Here is a 15,593-nt window from a genome sequence, read left to right on the forward strand (position 1 = left end):
AGGAGACGGCTCAGGGCACAGAGCTCATTGCAGGCCACTCAGACATCCACCATGTGCTGAGTGCCACCACAAAACAGAATTAGGAATAGGTCCACAGAATTAAAGGTCATGATCGAACCTCAGTGAACAGTTCACCAATGTAAATAGTTGTCTGAAATAAAACTGCGTTGTACCATTCACAACCGTGTTGGTTCATCTGTGTGGCAGACCACCCAACACTTCACCCTTTAGGAAAGAAATCTGCCATCCTTACCTGGCCTGGCCCACATGTAGCCCCAGATCCACAGCAATGTGGTTGACTCTTAAGTGCCCTCTGAAATGGTCTCGCAAGCCACTCAGTTCAAGGGCATTTAGGAATGGGCAACAAATGCTGACTATGCCAGTGACGCCCACATCCCATGAAAGAATAAAAGTCACCCACAGAGTCTCAGAGGGAGCTGGGCTAACAGATGCCTGGAAAGCACACTGAATTAATGCCCGTGTGTGCTCTTTGATGTACTTTGCACAATTTTGTTTCCATAAAAACATTCAAAGCAGAGAGAATAATTATAAGGAAGTTACTAACAGCCCAAGAAACTTTTTTTTTTTTTGTAAACAGGATATTTCAAACAGGATATGACTACAAGAGGTACAAGTCTTTCCAGAATAAGAGTTTTAATTCAAATATTTATGACAGAAACATCATTTCATGAGTTTGTCAATCTGTACAGAAGGGTGAGCTTTTCTGGCCAAACAATCTTTTCCAGTTCCTAAAAATTCTCATGTCGCTGTTCTAGGTAACATATGTAAAGTCACCATAATCCCAGAGGGGAAAGGTTGAGTAGGTGGGGCCTTCGTGAATAACCTCAGCGGGTACGAGAATTGAACCCGCGCTGCTGGCCTCGCTTTGCATCACAAACCAGCTATCTAGCCAACTGAGCTAAACCAGCCCCCAGTCTCATGTCCCTGTTCTATACATGTACAGGTAACCTGTCTCCCATCTGAAGTAGACCAATCATGATTATGTCTTCCCAGCCGCAAATTGAAGAGTTGCACTGGCTAGCAGTGGATAAGAGGTCATCTGCTGGCCACTTTAGCCAAGAGACGTTGCCTTAGTGCAAGAAGTGGTGAATAATTAGTCTGAAAGGCTATTTCTCCACACACCAGCATTCTAATATAAGATATCTGGGTCTTCTTTAGTAGCGAAAGTAACCTAGTATTTTCCACACCACACACCCCTCCCCAAGCAGAATACCACCTTCACGTCACATCTGAGAATCAGTATTCCTATAGCTTTTTGAAATCTCTTCAGCATAGAATGAAACACGTGGGTGATTTTTCCTCTTGAGCGCAATAGCCGGTGTACTGTGGTAGTATTAATTTCAAATTAACTTCAAGTACTTTAATTATGTCGTGTGTGTGCAGTTGATCTTTAAATCATGAAATAAGAAGTTTTATCTGCTTTATTCCTTGACGAGTTTTAAGACTTTGCAGATGCTGCTGCTCCTGTCATTAACTACTTTCTGTTGCTTGAAAAGAAAAAGCATGAAAAATATATTTGTCTCTTGCGTAAGAATGATGTGTCTTTGTATAAAGCCCTTTTAACAGAGTTGGGCATTCCAAGGCACTTCACAGGAGGGTCACCAAACAAAATGTGACACCGAGTCATATAAAAAGGACAAGTGACCAAAGGTTTGGTCATAGAGGAGGTTCTAAGGAGCAAGCTAATGGAGAGAGCGATGTAGAGAGCGCAGAATATTAGACAGGATATCCCAAAGCTTAGGGCCTTCTTAGTGGAGGGTACTGCCACCAATGGTGGAACAAAGACAACCAGGGCTGTTCAGGGGCCTGAATTGAAGATACACAGAGTTCCTGGGCTGGTTGTTGGGTAGGAGGAGGATGCAGAGTTATGGAGGGGTAAGACAATGGAGCAATTGGAAAACAAGGATAGATTTTTTTTTTAAATCAAAGCCTTGCCAGATCCCCATCTGGGTCAGGTACTGCTATAATGGTTCCACAATAAACTAGCTGTCTTACAGTTTTAATGTAAAGTGAATGAAATACATTAAACATTGCTTAAGCACAAGTGATCACAAACTCCACAGCCAGGATATTTCGGATGGCGGAGCTCCCCCTTCCTACCATCGGAGTAGTCGGTGGCAAACATATCCCCACCCATTTGATTTGATTTGATTTATTGTCACATGTAACGAAGTAAGTGAAAAGTATTTTTCTGCGGCCGAGAGAACATACACAGTACATACATAGGAGACAAAAAGAATAATCAACAGAGAACATTGACAAATGGTACATCGACAAATAGTGATTGATTACAGTGCGGAACAAGGGGCCAAACAAAACAAATACGTGAGCAAGAGCAGAATAGGGCGTCGCAATTAGTGTTCTTGCAGGGAACAGATCAGTCCGAGGGGGAGTCGTTGAGGACTCTTGTAGCTGTGGGGAAGAAGCTGTTCCTGTGTCTGGATGTGCGGGTCATCAGACTACTGTACCTTCTGCCTGATAGAAGGGTCTGGAAGAAGGAAATACCTGGGTGGGAGGGGTCTCACCTTCCTGAGGCAGCGGGAGGTGTATACAGAATCAATGTAGGGGTGGCAAGATTGTGTGATGCGTTGGGCTATCCCTCATTCTCCTATGACCATTAACTGGCTGGAGGCAGGGTTTTCACCCCTCAGTTGGCAGGATGTCCTGCCTCAGAAAGCTACCAGCCAACCAGATTTATATTAATATTTAACCTACACCACCGTTGCCATTCCCTGTGAGTGAGAATAAGAAGAAATCCCCACTCGTTGACAGAGCCAGTTTCAGGTGGCATGGGACTAGGGGCTGTTACATAAACTAAATTTGACCCGGCTAGTAGAACAGATGAAGGAGGACTTTTGAAGGTGGGACATGCTCCTGCTGTCACTGGCAGGGAGAGTACAGACCGTGAAAATGACGGACCTCCCGGGGTTTCTCTGTTTTTCAGTGCCTCCCCATCTTTATCCGAAGGGGCTTTTTTAAAAATGAGTAAACAAGATGATTTCGGGTTTTGAGTGGGCGGGTAAAACCCCGCGAGTGAAGAAAGTGTTGCGGGAGCGTGGCGGAGGGGAGGGTGGGTTGACGCTGCCAAACTTTAGCAACTATTACTGGGCGGCAAATATAGCCATGATTAGGAAGAGGGTAGTGGGGGGGGTTCATGCAAGGACACAAGTTTGGGGGCATTGGTAACGACACCCCTGCCATTCTCGCCGGCCCGGTACTCCACAAGCCCAGTGGTAGTGGCGGCCCTGAGGGTCTGGGGGCAATGGAGAAAGCGTATGAGAGTGGAGGGAGCATCGTTCTGGGCCCCGGTTTGCAGTAACCATTGGTTTGTACCAGGAAGGCTGGATGGGGGGGGTTTCAGAGATGGCAGAGAACAGGGATTGAGAGGATGAGGGATCTATTTATAGATGGGAGCTTCCCCTGTTTGAAGGATTTAGAGGAGAAATTTGAACTGCCAGCAGGAAATGGATTCAGATATCTGCAGGTACGGGATTCTTTGACGAAGGCAGGTTTCGACCTTTCCGCTCCTGCCACAGGGGATACAGGACAGGGTAGTTTTCAGAACGAGGGTGGGAGAGGGGAAGGTCTCGGATATTTAGAAAGATAATATCGCAGACAGAGGAGCTAAAGTGCAAGTGGGAAGATGAGCTGGGGGGGGGGGGGGGGGGGGGGGGGGGATAGAGGCAGGTCTTTGGGCGGATGAATTAAGCAGAGTCAACACGTCCTCATCATGTGCCAGGCTCAGTCTGATTCAGTTTAAGGTTGTCCACCGGGCATACATGACGGTGGCCTGGATGTGCAAGTTTTTTGGGATAGAGGACAGATGTGCGGGAGGGCCAGCAAACCATGTCCATATGTTTTGGGCATATCCAAAGCTTAGGGGATTTTGGCAGGGTTTTACAGATGTCATGTCCACGGTGTCAAAAACAAGGGTGGTGCCGAGTCCAGAGATTTTCGGCGTGTCAGAAGATCCGGGAGTCCAGGGTGTGAGAGAGGTTGATGTCTTGGCCTTTGCCTCCTTGGTAGGCCGGAGATGGATATTGGTAGCATGGAGGGACACAAAGCCCCCGAATTCAGAGATCTGGCTTAGTGACGTGGCTTGGTTTCTCAGACTTGAGAAAATGAAGTTCGCCCTAAGAGGGTCACTGCTAGGGTTCGTCCAGAGGTGGCAGCCATTTGTCGACTTCTTTGGAGAAAACTAACTGTTAGCAGAGGTGTGGGGGGGTTAGGTTATCGTTTAGAGGAGGTGGGTCTTGTGAGGGAGGGAGGCGGTCTTTGCACTATGTTTATATTTGTATTTGTACTGTTTACTCTGATTATTATAAAATTATAAATGCCTTAATAAAATGTTTTTCAAAAAAAAAACAGAGCCAGGTTCAACCAGACAAGAAAGCCCTTACCTTCACAGTAGTTGCGATAAAGCTACTGCCATGGATCTTTGGGATGGGTGAACGTGCTCCCTGTGAAACACCTGTATACTTTGCCGTGGGGCTCCCTCCTTCAAATGAAACAAGAGATATAAATAAATCAGCTTGCATTTGAAAAACCACGGGAGAAACCGTGAGTTTAACAAAAAGGCAAAACTAAGGGCTCTTTATCTTAATGCGCGTAGCCTTCATAACAAAGTAAATGAAGTGATAATGCACAACAAAGTAAATAAATCGTAATTACAGACTGCAGGATGACAAGGATTGGGGTCCTGAATATTATGGGGTACATGACATTCAAGAAGAATAGGAATCTAGATAAAGGTGGGGGGGTTAATCAAGGATGGCATTGGTGCAATAGGTAGACATGGCCTTGGTTCAGGTCATCAGGATGTAGAATCGGATGGAGATGAGGAATAGTCAGGGAAATAAGTCACCAGTGTGAGTGGCCTACAGACCCCTAAAGTAACCACAAGGCAGGACAAAGTGTACAAGAAGAAATATTGGGTGCGTGTAATAAAGGGGCGGCAATGATCTTGGGGGATTTTAATCGAGGCGTAAAGTGGAAAATCATAGTGGGCAGAAGTAGCCTGGATGAGGAGTTCACAGAATGCTTTGGAGATAGTTTCTTTGAGCAACACATTCCTGAAACCAACCAGGGAGCAGGTTATATTAGACTTGGTACTATGTAATGCGATGTAATGGATTAATTAATGACCTGTGAGTAAAGGCACCCCTCGGTAGTAGCAACCACAATATGATTGACTCTTCCATCCAATTTGAAGGGAGAAGAGTAGTTCCAACAATAAGTGCTAAGATGAAATTAGCAAATGTTTTGCTTCGCTCTTCACTGTAGCAGATTCAAAAAAACATTCCAGTCATAGCTGTGAATCAGGAGGTGGAAGCGAAAGTGGAATTTTGAGAAATTACAATCACAAGGGAAGCTGTACTGAGCAAACCGATGGAGCTGCGGGATGACAAGCTTCCAGGTATTGATGGACTTCACCCTCGGGTCTTAAAAGAGGCAGACAATTCCAAAATTCATTAGATTCTGGAATGATTCCATCAGACTGGAAAGTAGCAAATATAACCCCTCTATTCAAAAAGGGAGGCAGAAAACAGGAAAGTTTAGTCCAGTTTGCTTGAAGTCTATTATGGAGAAGGTGTTAGAATCGATCATTAAGGGTGCACTAAGAAAAACTCACAGTAACCGGGAAGAGTCAGCATGGTTTTGTGAAAGAGAAATCATGTTTAATCAATTTATTGGAGTTCTTTCAAAGAGTAACATGCGTTGTGAATAAAGAGGAGCCGGTGACATACAGTACTTGGATTTCCAGAAGGCATTTGCTAAGGTGCCACATGAAAGGTTATTGTGGAAAATAAAAGCTTATGGTGTCAAGGATAACACATTAGCAACAATAGACGATTGGCAGAAGAGAGAGAATATGCATCAATGTTTTTGTTCTGATTGACAGGATGTGATGAATGGAGTCCTACAGTGGCCTGTGCTCGGGTCTCACCTTTTTCCAATTTATATCAATGGTTTAGATTTTTTTTCCAATTTAGGGGGTCCAATCAACCTAGCCTGCACATTTTATTAATAATAATAATAATAATAATAATCTTTATTAGTGTCACAAGTAGGCTTACATTAACACTGCAATGAAGTTACTGTGAAAATCCCCTGGTCGCCACACTCCGGCGCCTGTTTGGGTACACTGAGGGAGAATTCAAAATGTCCAATTCACCTAACAAGCACGTCTTTCAGGACTTGTGGGAGGAAACCGGAGCACCCGGAGGAAACCCACGGAGACACGGAGAGGACATGCAGCCTCCGCACAGACAGCGAACCAAGCCGGGAATTGAACCCAGGTCCCTGGTGCTGTGAAGCAACTGTGCTAACCACTGAGCTACTGTGCCACCCATGAGTTGTGGGGGTGAAATCCACGCAGACACGGGCTGAATGTGCAAACTCCACCTCGGCATCGTGAGGCAGCAGTGCTAACCACTGCACCACCATGCCTCCCATCAATGGCTTAGATGAACAGAGTGAACACTTGGTAGCTAAATTTGCATATGACACAAAAATAGTTTGGAAAGTATGTTGTGAAGAGAACATAAGGAGGTTACAAACGGATATAGGCAGGTTGAGTGATTGGGCAAAAATCTGGCAGATGAACCCTAATGTGGGAAAATATGAAGTTGTTCATTTTGGCAGGAAGAATAAAAAAGCAAAGTTTATTACGTAAATGGAAAACAACTTCAGAACAAAGAACAAAGAAAATTACAGCACAGGAACAGGCCCTTTGGCCCTCCCAGCCTGCGCCGATCCAGATCCTTTATCTAAACCTGTCACCTATTTTCCAAGGATCTACTTCCCTCTGTTCCCCGCCCATTCATATATCTGTCTAGATGCATCTTAAATGATGCTATCGTGCCCGCCTCTACCACCTCAGCTGGCAAAGCGTTCCAGGCACCCACCACCCTCTGCGTAAAAGACTTTCCACGCACATCTCCTTTAAACTTTCCTTCAAATCGTGACCCCTTGTAATTGACACCCCCACTCTTGGAAAAAGCTTGTTGCTATCCACCCTGTCCATTACTCTCAGAATTTTGTAGACCTTAATTAGGTCCCCCCTCAACCTCCGTCTTTCCAACGAAAACAATCCTAATCTACTCAACCTTTCTTCATAGCTAGCACCCTCCATACCAGGCAACATCCTGGTGAACCTCCTCTGCACCCTCTCTAAAGCATCCACATCCTTCTGGTAATGTGGCGACCAGAACTGCACGCAGTATTCCAAATGTGGCCTAACCAAAGTCCTGTACAACTGTAACATGACCTGCCGACTCTTGTACTCAATACCCCGTCCGATGAAGGCAAGCATGCTGTAGGCCTTCTTGACCACTCTATCGACCTGCGTTGCCACCTTCAGGGTACAATGGACCTGAACTTCCAGATCTCTTTGTACATCAATTTTCCCCAGGACTCTTCCATTGACCGTATAGTCCGCTCTTGAATTAGATCTTCCAAAATGCATCACCTCGCATTTGCCTGGGTTGGACTCCATCAGCTATTTCTCTGCCCAACTCTCCAATCTATCTATATTTTGCTGTATTCTCTGATAGCCCTCCTCGCTATCTGCAACTCCATCAATCTTAGTATCATCTGCAAACTTGCTAATCAGAACACCTATACCTTCGCCCAGATCATTTATGTATATCACAAACAACAGTGGTCCGAGCACGGATCCCTGTGGAACACCACTAGTCACCTTTCTCCATTTTGAGACACTCTCTTCCACCAGTACTCTCTGTCTCCTGTTGCCCAGCCAGTTCTTTATCCATCTAGCTAGTACACCCTGAACCCCATACAACTTCACTTTTTCCATCAACCTGCCATGGGAAACTTTATCAAATGCCTTACTGAAGTCCATGTATATGACATCTACAGCCCTTCCCTCATCAATTAACTTTGTCACTTCCTCAAAGAATTCTATTAGGTTTGTAAGACATGACCTTCCCTGCACAAAACCATGCTGCCTATCACTTATAAGTCTATTTTCTTCCAAATGTGAATAGATCCTATCCCTCAGTATCTTCTCCAACAGTTTGCCTACCACTGACGTCAAGCTCACAGGTCTATAATTCCCTGGATTATCCCTGCTACCCTTCTTAAACAGAGGGACAACATTAGCAATTCTCCAGTCCTCCGGGACCTCACCCATGCTCAAGGATGCTGCAAAGATATCTGCTAAGGCCCCAGCTGTTTCGTCCCTCGCTTCCCTCAGTAACCTGGGATAGATCCCATCCGGACCTGGGGACTTGTCCACCTTAATACCTTTTAGAATACCCAAAACTTTCCCCTTCCTTATGCCGACTTGACCTAGAGTATTTAAACATCCATCCTTAGCCTCAACATTCGTCATGTCCCTCTCCTTGGTGAATTCTGAGGCGTGGAGGGATCTAGATGTTCCTGTGCGTGAATCACAAAAAGTTAGTATGCAGACACAGCAAGTAATGGAATGCTACCTTTTATTATGAGAGGAAATTAACATAAAAGGATGTTACACTTCAGTTATACAGGGCATTTGTAAGACCACATCTCAAATACTGTGTGCAGTTTTAATCTCCTAATTTAGGAAGAATGTAAATGCATTGGGAGGCAGTTAAATTGAGGTTTAGTAGATTGATACCTAGAATGAGCGGGTGGCTGAAGAGGAAAGGTTGGACATGCTGGGCTTGTTTCTGCTGGCGTTTAGAAGAGTGAGGGGTGACTTGATTGAAATATATAAGATCCTGAACAGTCTCAACAAAGTGGATGTGGAAAGAATGCTTCTTCGTGTGGATGATTCCAGAACTAGGAGTACTGTTTTAAAGTTATAGACAGAGATTAGAATTTTCTTCTCAGAGGGTCGTGCGACTCTGGAACTCTCTGCCTCAGAAGGTGGCGACGGCGGGGTCATTGAATATATTCAAGGTGGAAGTAAATAGATTCTGAGGCAAGGGAATCAAAGGTTATCAGGGGTAGATGGGGATGTGGAACTCGAAGCACAAACCAATCAGCCACAGTCTTATTGAAAGGCAGAACAGGCTGAATGGCCTATATCTGCTCCTATTTCGTACCTTATGAAATTTAGTTGCAAAATCTTTAAATGACCTATGAATGGATCACTTTTAAATCCACACGCTGCACTAACTTTACATCAGCAAGATCTGCCTGTTAATGAACAGCTATAGCTGTCCACATGAGTCCCAAAATCATGACCAGCAGTGTTCATTTTCTCTTTAATAATTTCATCTTTGATAATTTTCTCTTCCGTTCCACTTATTCGATTGATTCCACTCTATTTTGAAGATGCACACTTTTGCTGACCCCCATTTCACTGTTTAAAAAGAAACGTGTTAATATCTTTGCAAAAAATGCAGAGAAAAGGATTCCAGACAAAGTGTTTGATTAGTTGGTCTCTCACCGCACAGTTTCAGCACCACTGTATTTTGTTTCTAATTCTTTTGCCTCCTGGTCAAAGATTTTGTCATAAGCATCCTGGTAATGAAATGCAGTTCAAGGGCTAAACTCTTGTATCAGCTGTACGGCACATCTGGTGCAGCAATCAGTTCAGTAATAGATCAGTTTCTACCTTCCATATTGGAGTAGTGAGCATGTGGAGGCGACAGACTATTTCACATTTGTCCATTCACTGCAGTGCATTGGGGCCAACTAACCAGGCAGCATTAATGCACCATTCTTTATCCATTTCCAAATCACACATCAGCTTCACGGCGGCAGCAGTCAGAATCTGAAGGTTGCAGCATCAGGACATCCCTCCAGAATTTGTCCGGGAGAGCGAGGGAACGTGAAAGCGCTCCCACACTGGACGGAGCGGCCACCATAGGGTGAAAGAGAGGGAGCGGCCTGTCCGTGCCCGAGGCACTGCCCCGGCTCCAGCCCTCAACCTGGCCAAGTGTCTGTGCCCGGTTTGCCGGGGGCTGCTGGCAGAGCCGGAAACCGGGTGCTCCGGTTTCCTCCCACAAGCCCCAAAAGATGTGTCGTTAGGTAATTTGGATATTCTGAATTCTCCCTCTGTGTACCCGAACAGGCGCCGGAATGTGGGGACTAGGGGCTTTTCACAGTAACTTCATTGCAGTGTTAATGTAAGCCTACTTGTGACAATAAAGATTATTATTATTATGATGCCGCCGTACAGACACTCGCTGTGCCTGGGTTGCTTCCAGCAGACGGTGGAGATCAGTCCGGCTGGCTTAATGGGAGGCGAGAACCGCTGGGAAGGTCGGGACCAATTGGCAGTAGCGGGATCACAGCCCCGGCAATACATTACAGGGAGAGACCAGTGGAAGCTGTGCGGATCGGGGAATGGAGTGAGCGAAGAGATCAGAGAGCTGCTCAAGCATTTCTCCAAACAACTGTACCAAGCCAAGGAGGCCAGCTACAAGGGAATCGGACCAGCTCTTCCTCTTCCTGACTGAGATAGAGTACAGAAAAAAAAACAACACGCTGCAGCTGGATTTTAACAATTAAAAAATGTTTTTCCAAGATGGCTGGAGCGTGGCGACCTTTTGCGATCTCTCCCCTACAGATCCTCTTCCCACAGCTTTTATAACCGTTATTATAGTATGTTCTAGAATTCTTAATTACTATACTATGTTCTATTTATTTATGTGTGGAGCGATCTGCCAGGACTGTAAGCAGAGCAATACTTTTCACTGTATCTCGGTACACGTGACAATAAATATATAAATCATATCAATAAATCAAATAAAATAAAGAGTCAAAGAGTTATATACGGCACAAAAGCAAGCCATCGAGTCCACGGCAACTTCCCTCAGAGCAATCCAGTCAGTCCTACTGCCCCACTCAGAAACCTCTGCTGACACCAAGGGCACAATTCTCCCAAAAGGGAACAAAGTTCCCTAGCAACCGCATTTTTAAATGGCATCCCGATCTCCGAGACTCCCAAACAATCCCCGACCTCCTCCCTCCCCAGCCCGAACGTGTGGGAGGGTCCCCCCTCCCCCAAACCCCACCCCCCTGCCCTCAATGGGCAGGATCCATATCTGCATATTCACGTGTGCACTTCAGCTCACTTAAATGTGCAAGCTGGAGTGTACCAAGGCCCAGGATCGAATGGCCGCACTTTGGGCTCTGTGCAGAGTGATACGCTGGTACTCCCGATGCCACCTGGGAACCCTGGCACTGTCAGGCTTGCATTGGGGGGGTGCCCTGCCCTGGTGAGGTGGGGATCGAGGACCCCCTAATTGTTAAGTTGGACAATGGGGGGGGGGTGGGGACCAGAGGCCATGGTGGGGATCGAGAGATTGACGTAGCATTTAAAAATGGCACCCCGATCTCCTCCTGTACTGAGCTGAGTTTGTCAATACAAGAAATTAAGGTAAGTGCGGCTTCGGTGGGGGTTTCCTTGCCTAGACCCAAAACAGAGTCCCGTCCTATAGCGGGGTCATTCTCAGTGCCAACACCCTGCTAAAAGCGCCCAAAACGGGACCCTTTTTTCCCCCCATTAAATCGCATGTGTGTGTGAAGTTTGTCAGGTCCATACCCGTGTTTGACGTTGACACTCCAATCACTTGTCCAGGCTTGTCCACTATAATGTAGGGGTTACTTATGACTGAGACGGACGACCCTTGCTTCATGTGGACAGGAGTAGAGGTTGGCGTACGTGGCAAAGGAGAGTGACTGGGAGTTGAGATAGGTGATCCTATAGTAATATAAAACGATTAATGAACTTGTTAGCATTTTAAACTTCAAGTCATGGGCCATCATAATATTGCAGTAACCACATTTTGTGCTCTCCCTGTAGACCAGGGGCACAGTTATCAACTAGTGGAGGACAGAGCTAAAAAATGCAAAACAACCATCCTTTCCACCCATTCGATCCTCTTCACTATCCCCCTCCTTTCCATTATTCCTAGTTTTCCATAATTACAGTAATTCCATATCTTGAATATGTTTTTCCATAATTCCTTCATTTCCATCATTCCCATCCTATTCATCATCATGTAATGTGTGTCAGTCGTGGCTGAGCTGGTAGCACTCTGGCCTCTGATTCACAAGGTTGTGGGTTCATGTCCCACTCTAGGTATTTGAGCACAAACATTTAGGCTGACTCTCAGAGTGTAAGGCGGAGGGCATCCTGCACTGCCAGAGATGCCGTGCATGAAGTGAAACGTTAAACCAATCTTCCCTTTCAGGTGTACGTCAAAGATACAATGGCATCATTTCAAAAACAGCCAGTCAGTTTAACCTTAGTGGCGGGAACAATTTCAGAGAAAATAATCTGGACAAAATTAACAGTCCTGGGCAAACGTGGATTAGTTAAGGAAAGCCAGCACAGATTTGTTGAAGGAATGTTGTGACAAGCTAACTTGACAGAACTTTTACAAGAGGTAACAGATAGGGCTGATGAAAGTAATGTGGTAGCTGGACTTCTAAAAGGTCTTTAATAAAGTGCTACAAAGTAGACTTGCCAGCAAAGTTGAAACCACAGAATAAAAGGGACAGTAGCAGCATTGGAATAAATTTAGCTGAGTGACAGGAAACAGAGAGTAAACAGTCGTTTTTCAGTCTGGATGAAAGTATACAGTGGTATTCCCAGAGGCCAGTAATGGACCTACTGCTTTTCTTGATGCGTACTAATGACTTAACTTGGCTATACAGGGCACAATTGCAACATTTGCAGATGACACAAAACTTGAAAGTACTGAGAACTGAGCGGATAACAGTGATTGACTTCAAGGTGGAATGAGCAGTCACGTGGCTGGTGAAATTTATTGCAGAGAAGTTGAAGATCGAGAAGATGAAGAGAAACTGTTTCCATTGGCAAGAAGGCCGAGGACATTACAATTTAAGGTGAATGGCAAAAGAATCAAAGGTGACCCGAGGAGAATCATTTTTTCCATGCACCGAGTAGTTAGGATCGGGAATGCATTGCCTAAAAGGGCAGTATCGGGCAGACTCAAAGATGGTCTTCAAAAATAAATTGGATAAGCAACTGAAAGGAAAACAGTTGCAGTGCTATGGGGGAAAAGGTGGATGAGTAAGATTGGCTAAATTGCTCTTGTAGAAGCTAGCACTGGCCTGAAAGGCTGAATGGCCTCTCTGCGCTATTCTATGATTCCACAATAAGAGCAGGGTGTTACCCCGGTGCCCTGGCCAATAGTTATTCCTCAACTAACGTAATAACAGATCATCAGGTCACTGTCTCAAATTTCATTGTGGGGCCTTAGTTGTGCACAAGTTGGCTGCTGTGTTCCTTACGTTACAACAGAGACTACACTCCAAAAGTGTTTAATTGGCCACCAAGTGGTTTTAAACATCCTGGGGTCATGAAAGCTCAATGGCATTGCAAATCTTTCTTTCGATCATTCCATCCTTTCCATTATTCCCATCCTTTCCACTGACCATCCTTTGCATCCTCTCCAGCTATGCCCATCCTTTCCGACATTGAGACCCTTAACAACATTCCATCTTTTCCAACACTTTATTCTACTAAATTTTGCATCCTTTCTAGAGTTCCCACCTTGTCACGATTCTCATCCTTTCCATAAATATTGTGTTTTTGTTGAAGGAGCTGTTTTCTGAAGACAACATCGGGGTAACAGGTAAACAGCAGGGTGAAATGTCTGGTGGGATAACCTAATAACTCCTCTCTTTATTTTTGTCAATCTTAGAAAGGTGTTTTTGTGCCTCCCCTCATTAGACCTGATGTATGTACTCAGTCATGATATTTTCCAGAATTTTCCTTTTTTAATTGTACGCTTCTTTATAACATATTTTCCCCTCTCTCATGGTGTGGAACAATCTGGATTTTCAGACTTTCCAGCACTGTGTGTTTCGTACATCTCTTAATGTTGAGAATAGGTGTACCTGACACAATTTTGCAGCTCATGGTGATGGGCTGGAAGGACTTCCCCGGAGAATCAGCAGGACTGGGGAGCTGCCCCTGCGGGACAATCTTGCAACTGGCTGTGATTGGTTGGAACGCCGAGTTCCCATGTGTCCCAAACGTGACCTTCTGAGTGGCCAGCGGCCTGATTGGTGTGCGCTCCAGGGAAGACTGTCCCGAGTGGCTGCTAGAACCCACTTCACTTTTAACAGGGAGTTCCACCTTAACTGTAAATACAAAAGAAACAAAAGCATATTCCATTAGTACTTGAGGATTGCGACCTCCATTAATCCTCCACCTTTCTTGAGGTTTGATTCATGTACAAATGTAAAATCTTTCCTAATCATAGGTAATCTAGGAGTCTGTTTCATCATTAAATTACACCATGTCTGATCTGTATTTTAACTCCATTTACCTTCATTGATTCCATATCTCGTACTACCGTTGCCGAACAAGATCTATCAATCTCAATTTTGAAATATTCAACTGACCTAATCTCAGCAGTACTTTGTGGGAGAGAGTTCCAGAATTTCACTACCATTTCTGCAAGTGCTTCCTGACATTGTGCATGAACAGTCCAGTTCTAGTTTTAAGGTTACACCACCCTCACCTCCTTGTTCTGGACTCTCCTACCAGAGTAAAATGGTCCTCTCTATTTACTCTTTCAAATCCTTTAAATAGCTTCAATTAGGCCGTCCCATCAATGCTAAGTAAATACAAGTCTAATTTATGTAACCATCTAGAGCTGTAATGGGCAAACTCGGTTAGTGAGTTGGCCGCATAAGTGGCCCTCCTTCATCTCAGTGGGCCGCAAGATTGAAATCGGGCTTGTTCACTAACCATGGCCCCATTAATAAGATTAAATACATTTAGTGTACGTCAAATATTTCATAACGAGTTATAGAAAATGCTTAATCATTTATATATTATTAGAATTAACATCAACTTCAAATGTTAAAAACAAAATAAATATTTACACTTTGGACGCAGGGGGAGTGCACGGCTCTCACAGTCAATGTTGTGAGCAATCAACAAGCACCTCTCTTCACTTGCCCTTGCTTTGTGTGTATCACTTCAGTCATACCGGTAGGGAAAAAACTATCCGGACTGAAAACAGCAGGATGTGGCAGCCCTGCAACGGTCAACAAAATGTCTTGTGGGCTGCACTCAGAACCCAGGTGGGCTGCACTTGGCCCACCATTGAACTGCGTAAGATCAGACTGGTCAAAAGCTGGGACATTACACTTTGCCTCTCGGCTAGGGGGAGGCAATTATGGCATTTACTTTTTCTCCCTCTGTCCTGAAAGTTGTCAATTGTGACAAGACAGCACAGTTTTAATTTGTAAATTCAGCCCTTCAAATGCATTATGTTAAATAGATACATATTTTGCTCATTACTACAAGCTTTTCATTAATAAGCCCCACCTGCCTCTTTAAGAACTGACAGAAAAAGACTCAAATGTAATCACTTTTACAAACAAAACACAGAACCTGGGTCTTGAGATTCTGCTGTGCAGTATTAGCATACAAGTACTTTAAACAGCTGCATGTATTATCTGGAAAATATTTAAACAAGCATTCCCTTTGGTGTTTGGTTTGAATTTTTACAAAAGTGCATATCTGGTTCACCGTTTCAGGGGCGAAATTCTCCGGTATCGGCGCGATGTCCGCCGACTGGCGCCCAAAACGGCGCAAATCAGTCGGGCATCGCGCCGCCCCAAAG

General features: G+C 44.8%; 1 protein-coding gene across 4 annotated transcripts in view; it reads right to left on the reverse strand.

Annotated features, from left to right (window-relative positions):
* The window catches only part of yeats2 (YEATS domain containing 2), a 210,402-nt gene that overhangs the window by 124,998 nt on the left and 69,811 nt on the right, over nt 1–15,593 (reverse strand). For all 4 annotated transcript variants that reach the window (XM_072474759.1, XM_072474758.1, XM_072474756.1 and 1 more), the window contains exons 11-13: nt 13,852–14,097; nt 11,525–11,683; nt 4,422–4,519 (exon numbers count right to left, since the gene is read on the reverse strand). In XM_072474759.1, coding sequence (XP_072330860.1) covers nt 4,422–4,519; nt 11,525–11,683; nt 13,852–14,097 — 503 coding nt within the window. The remainder of the gene's footprint in view (nt 1–4,421; nt 4,520–11,524; nt 11,684–13,851; nt 14,098–15,593) is intronic.

The sequence above is a fragment of the Scyliorhinus torazame genome, chromosome 14 (genome assembly GCF_047496885.1).
Source record: "Scyliorhinus torazame isolate Kashiwa2021f chromosome 14, sScyTor2.1, whole genome shotgun sequence".
NCBI lineage: Eukaryota > Metazoa > Chordata > Chondrichthyes > Carcharhiniformes > Scyliorhinidae > Scyliorhinus > Scyliorhinus torazame.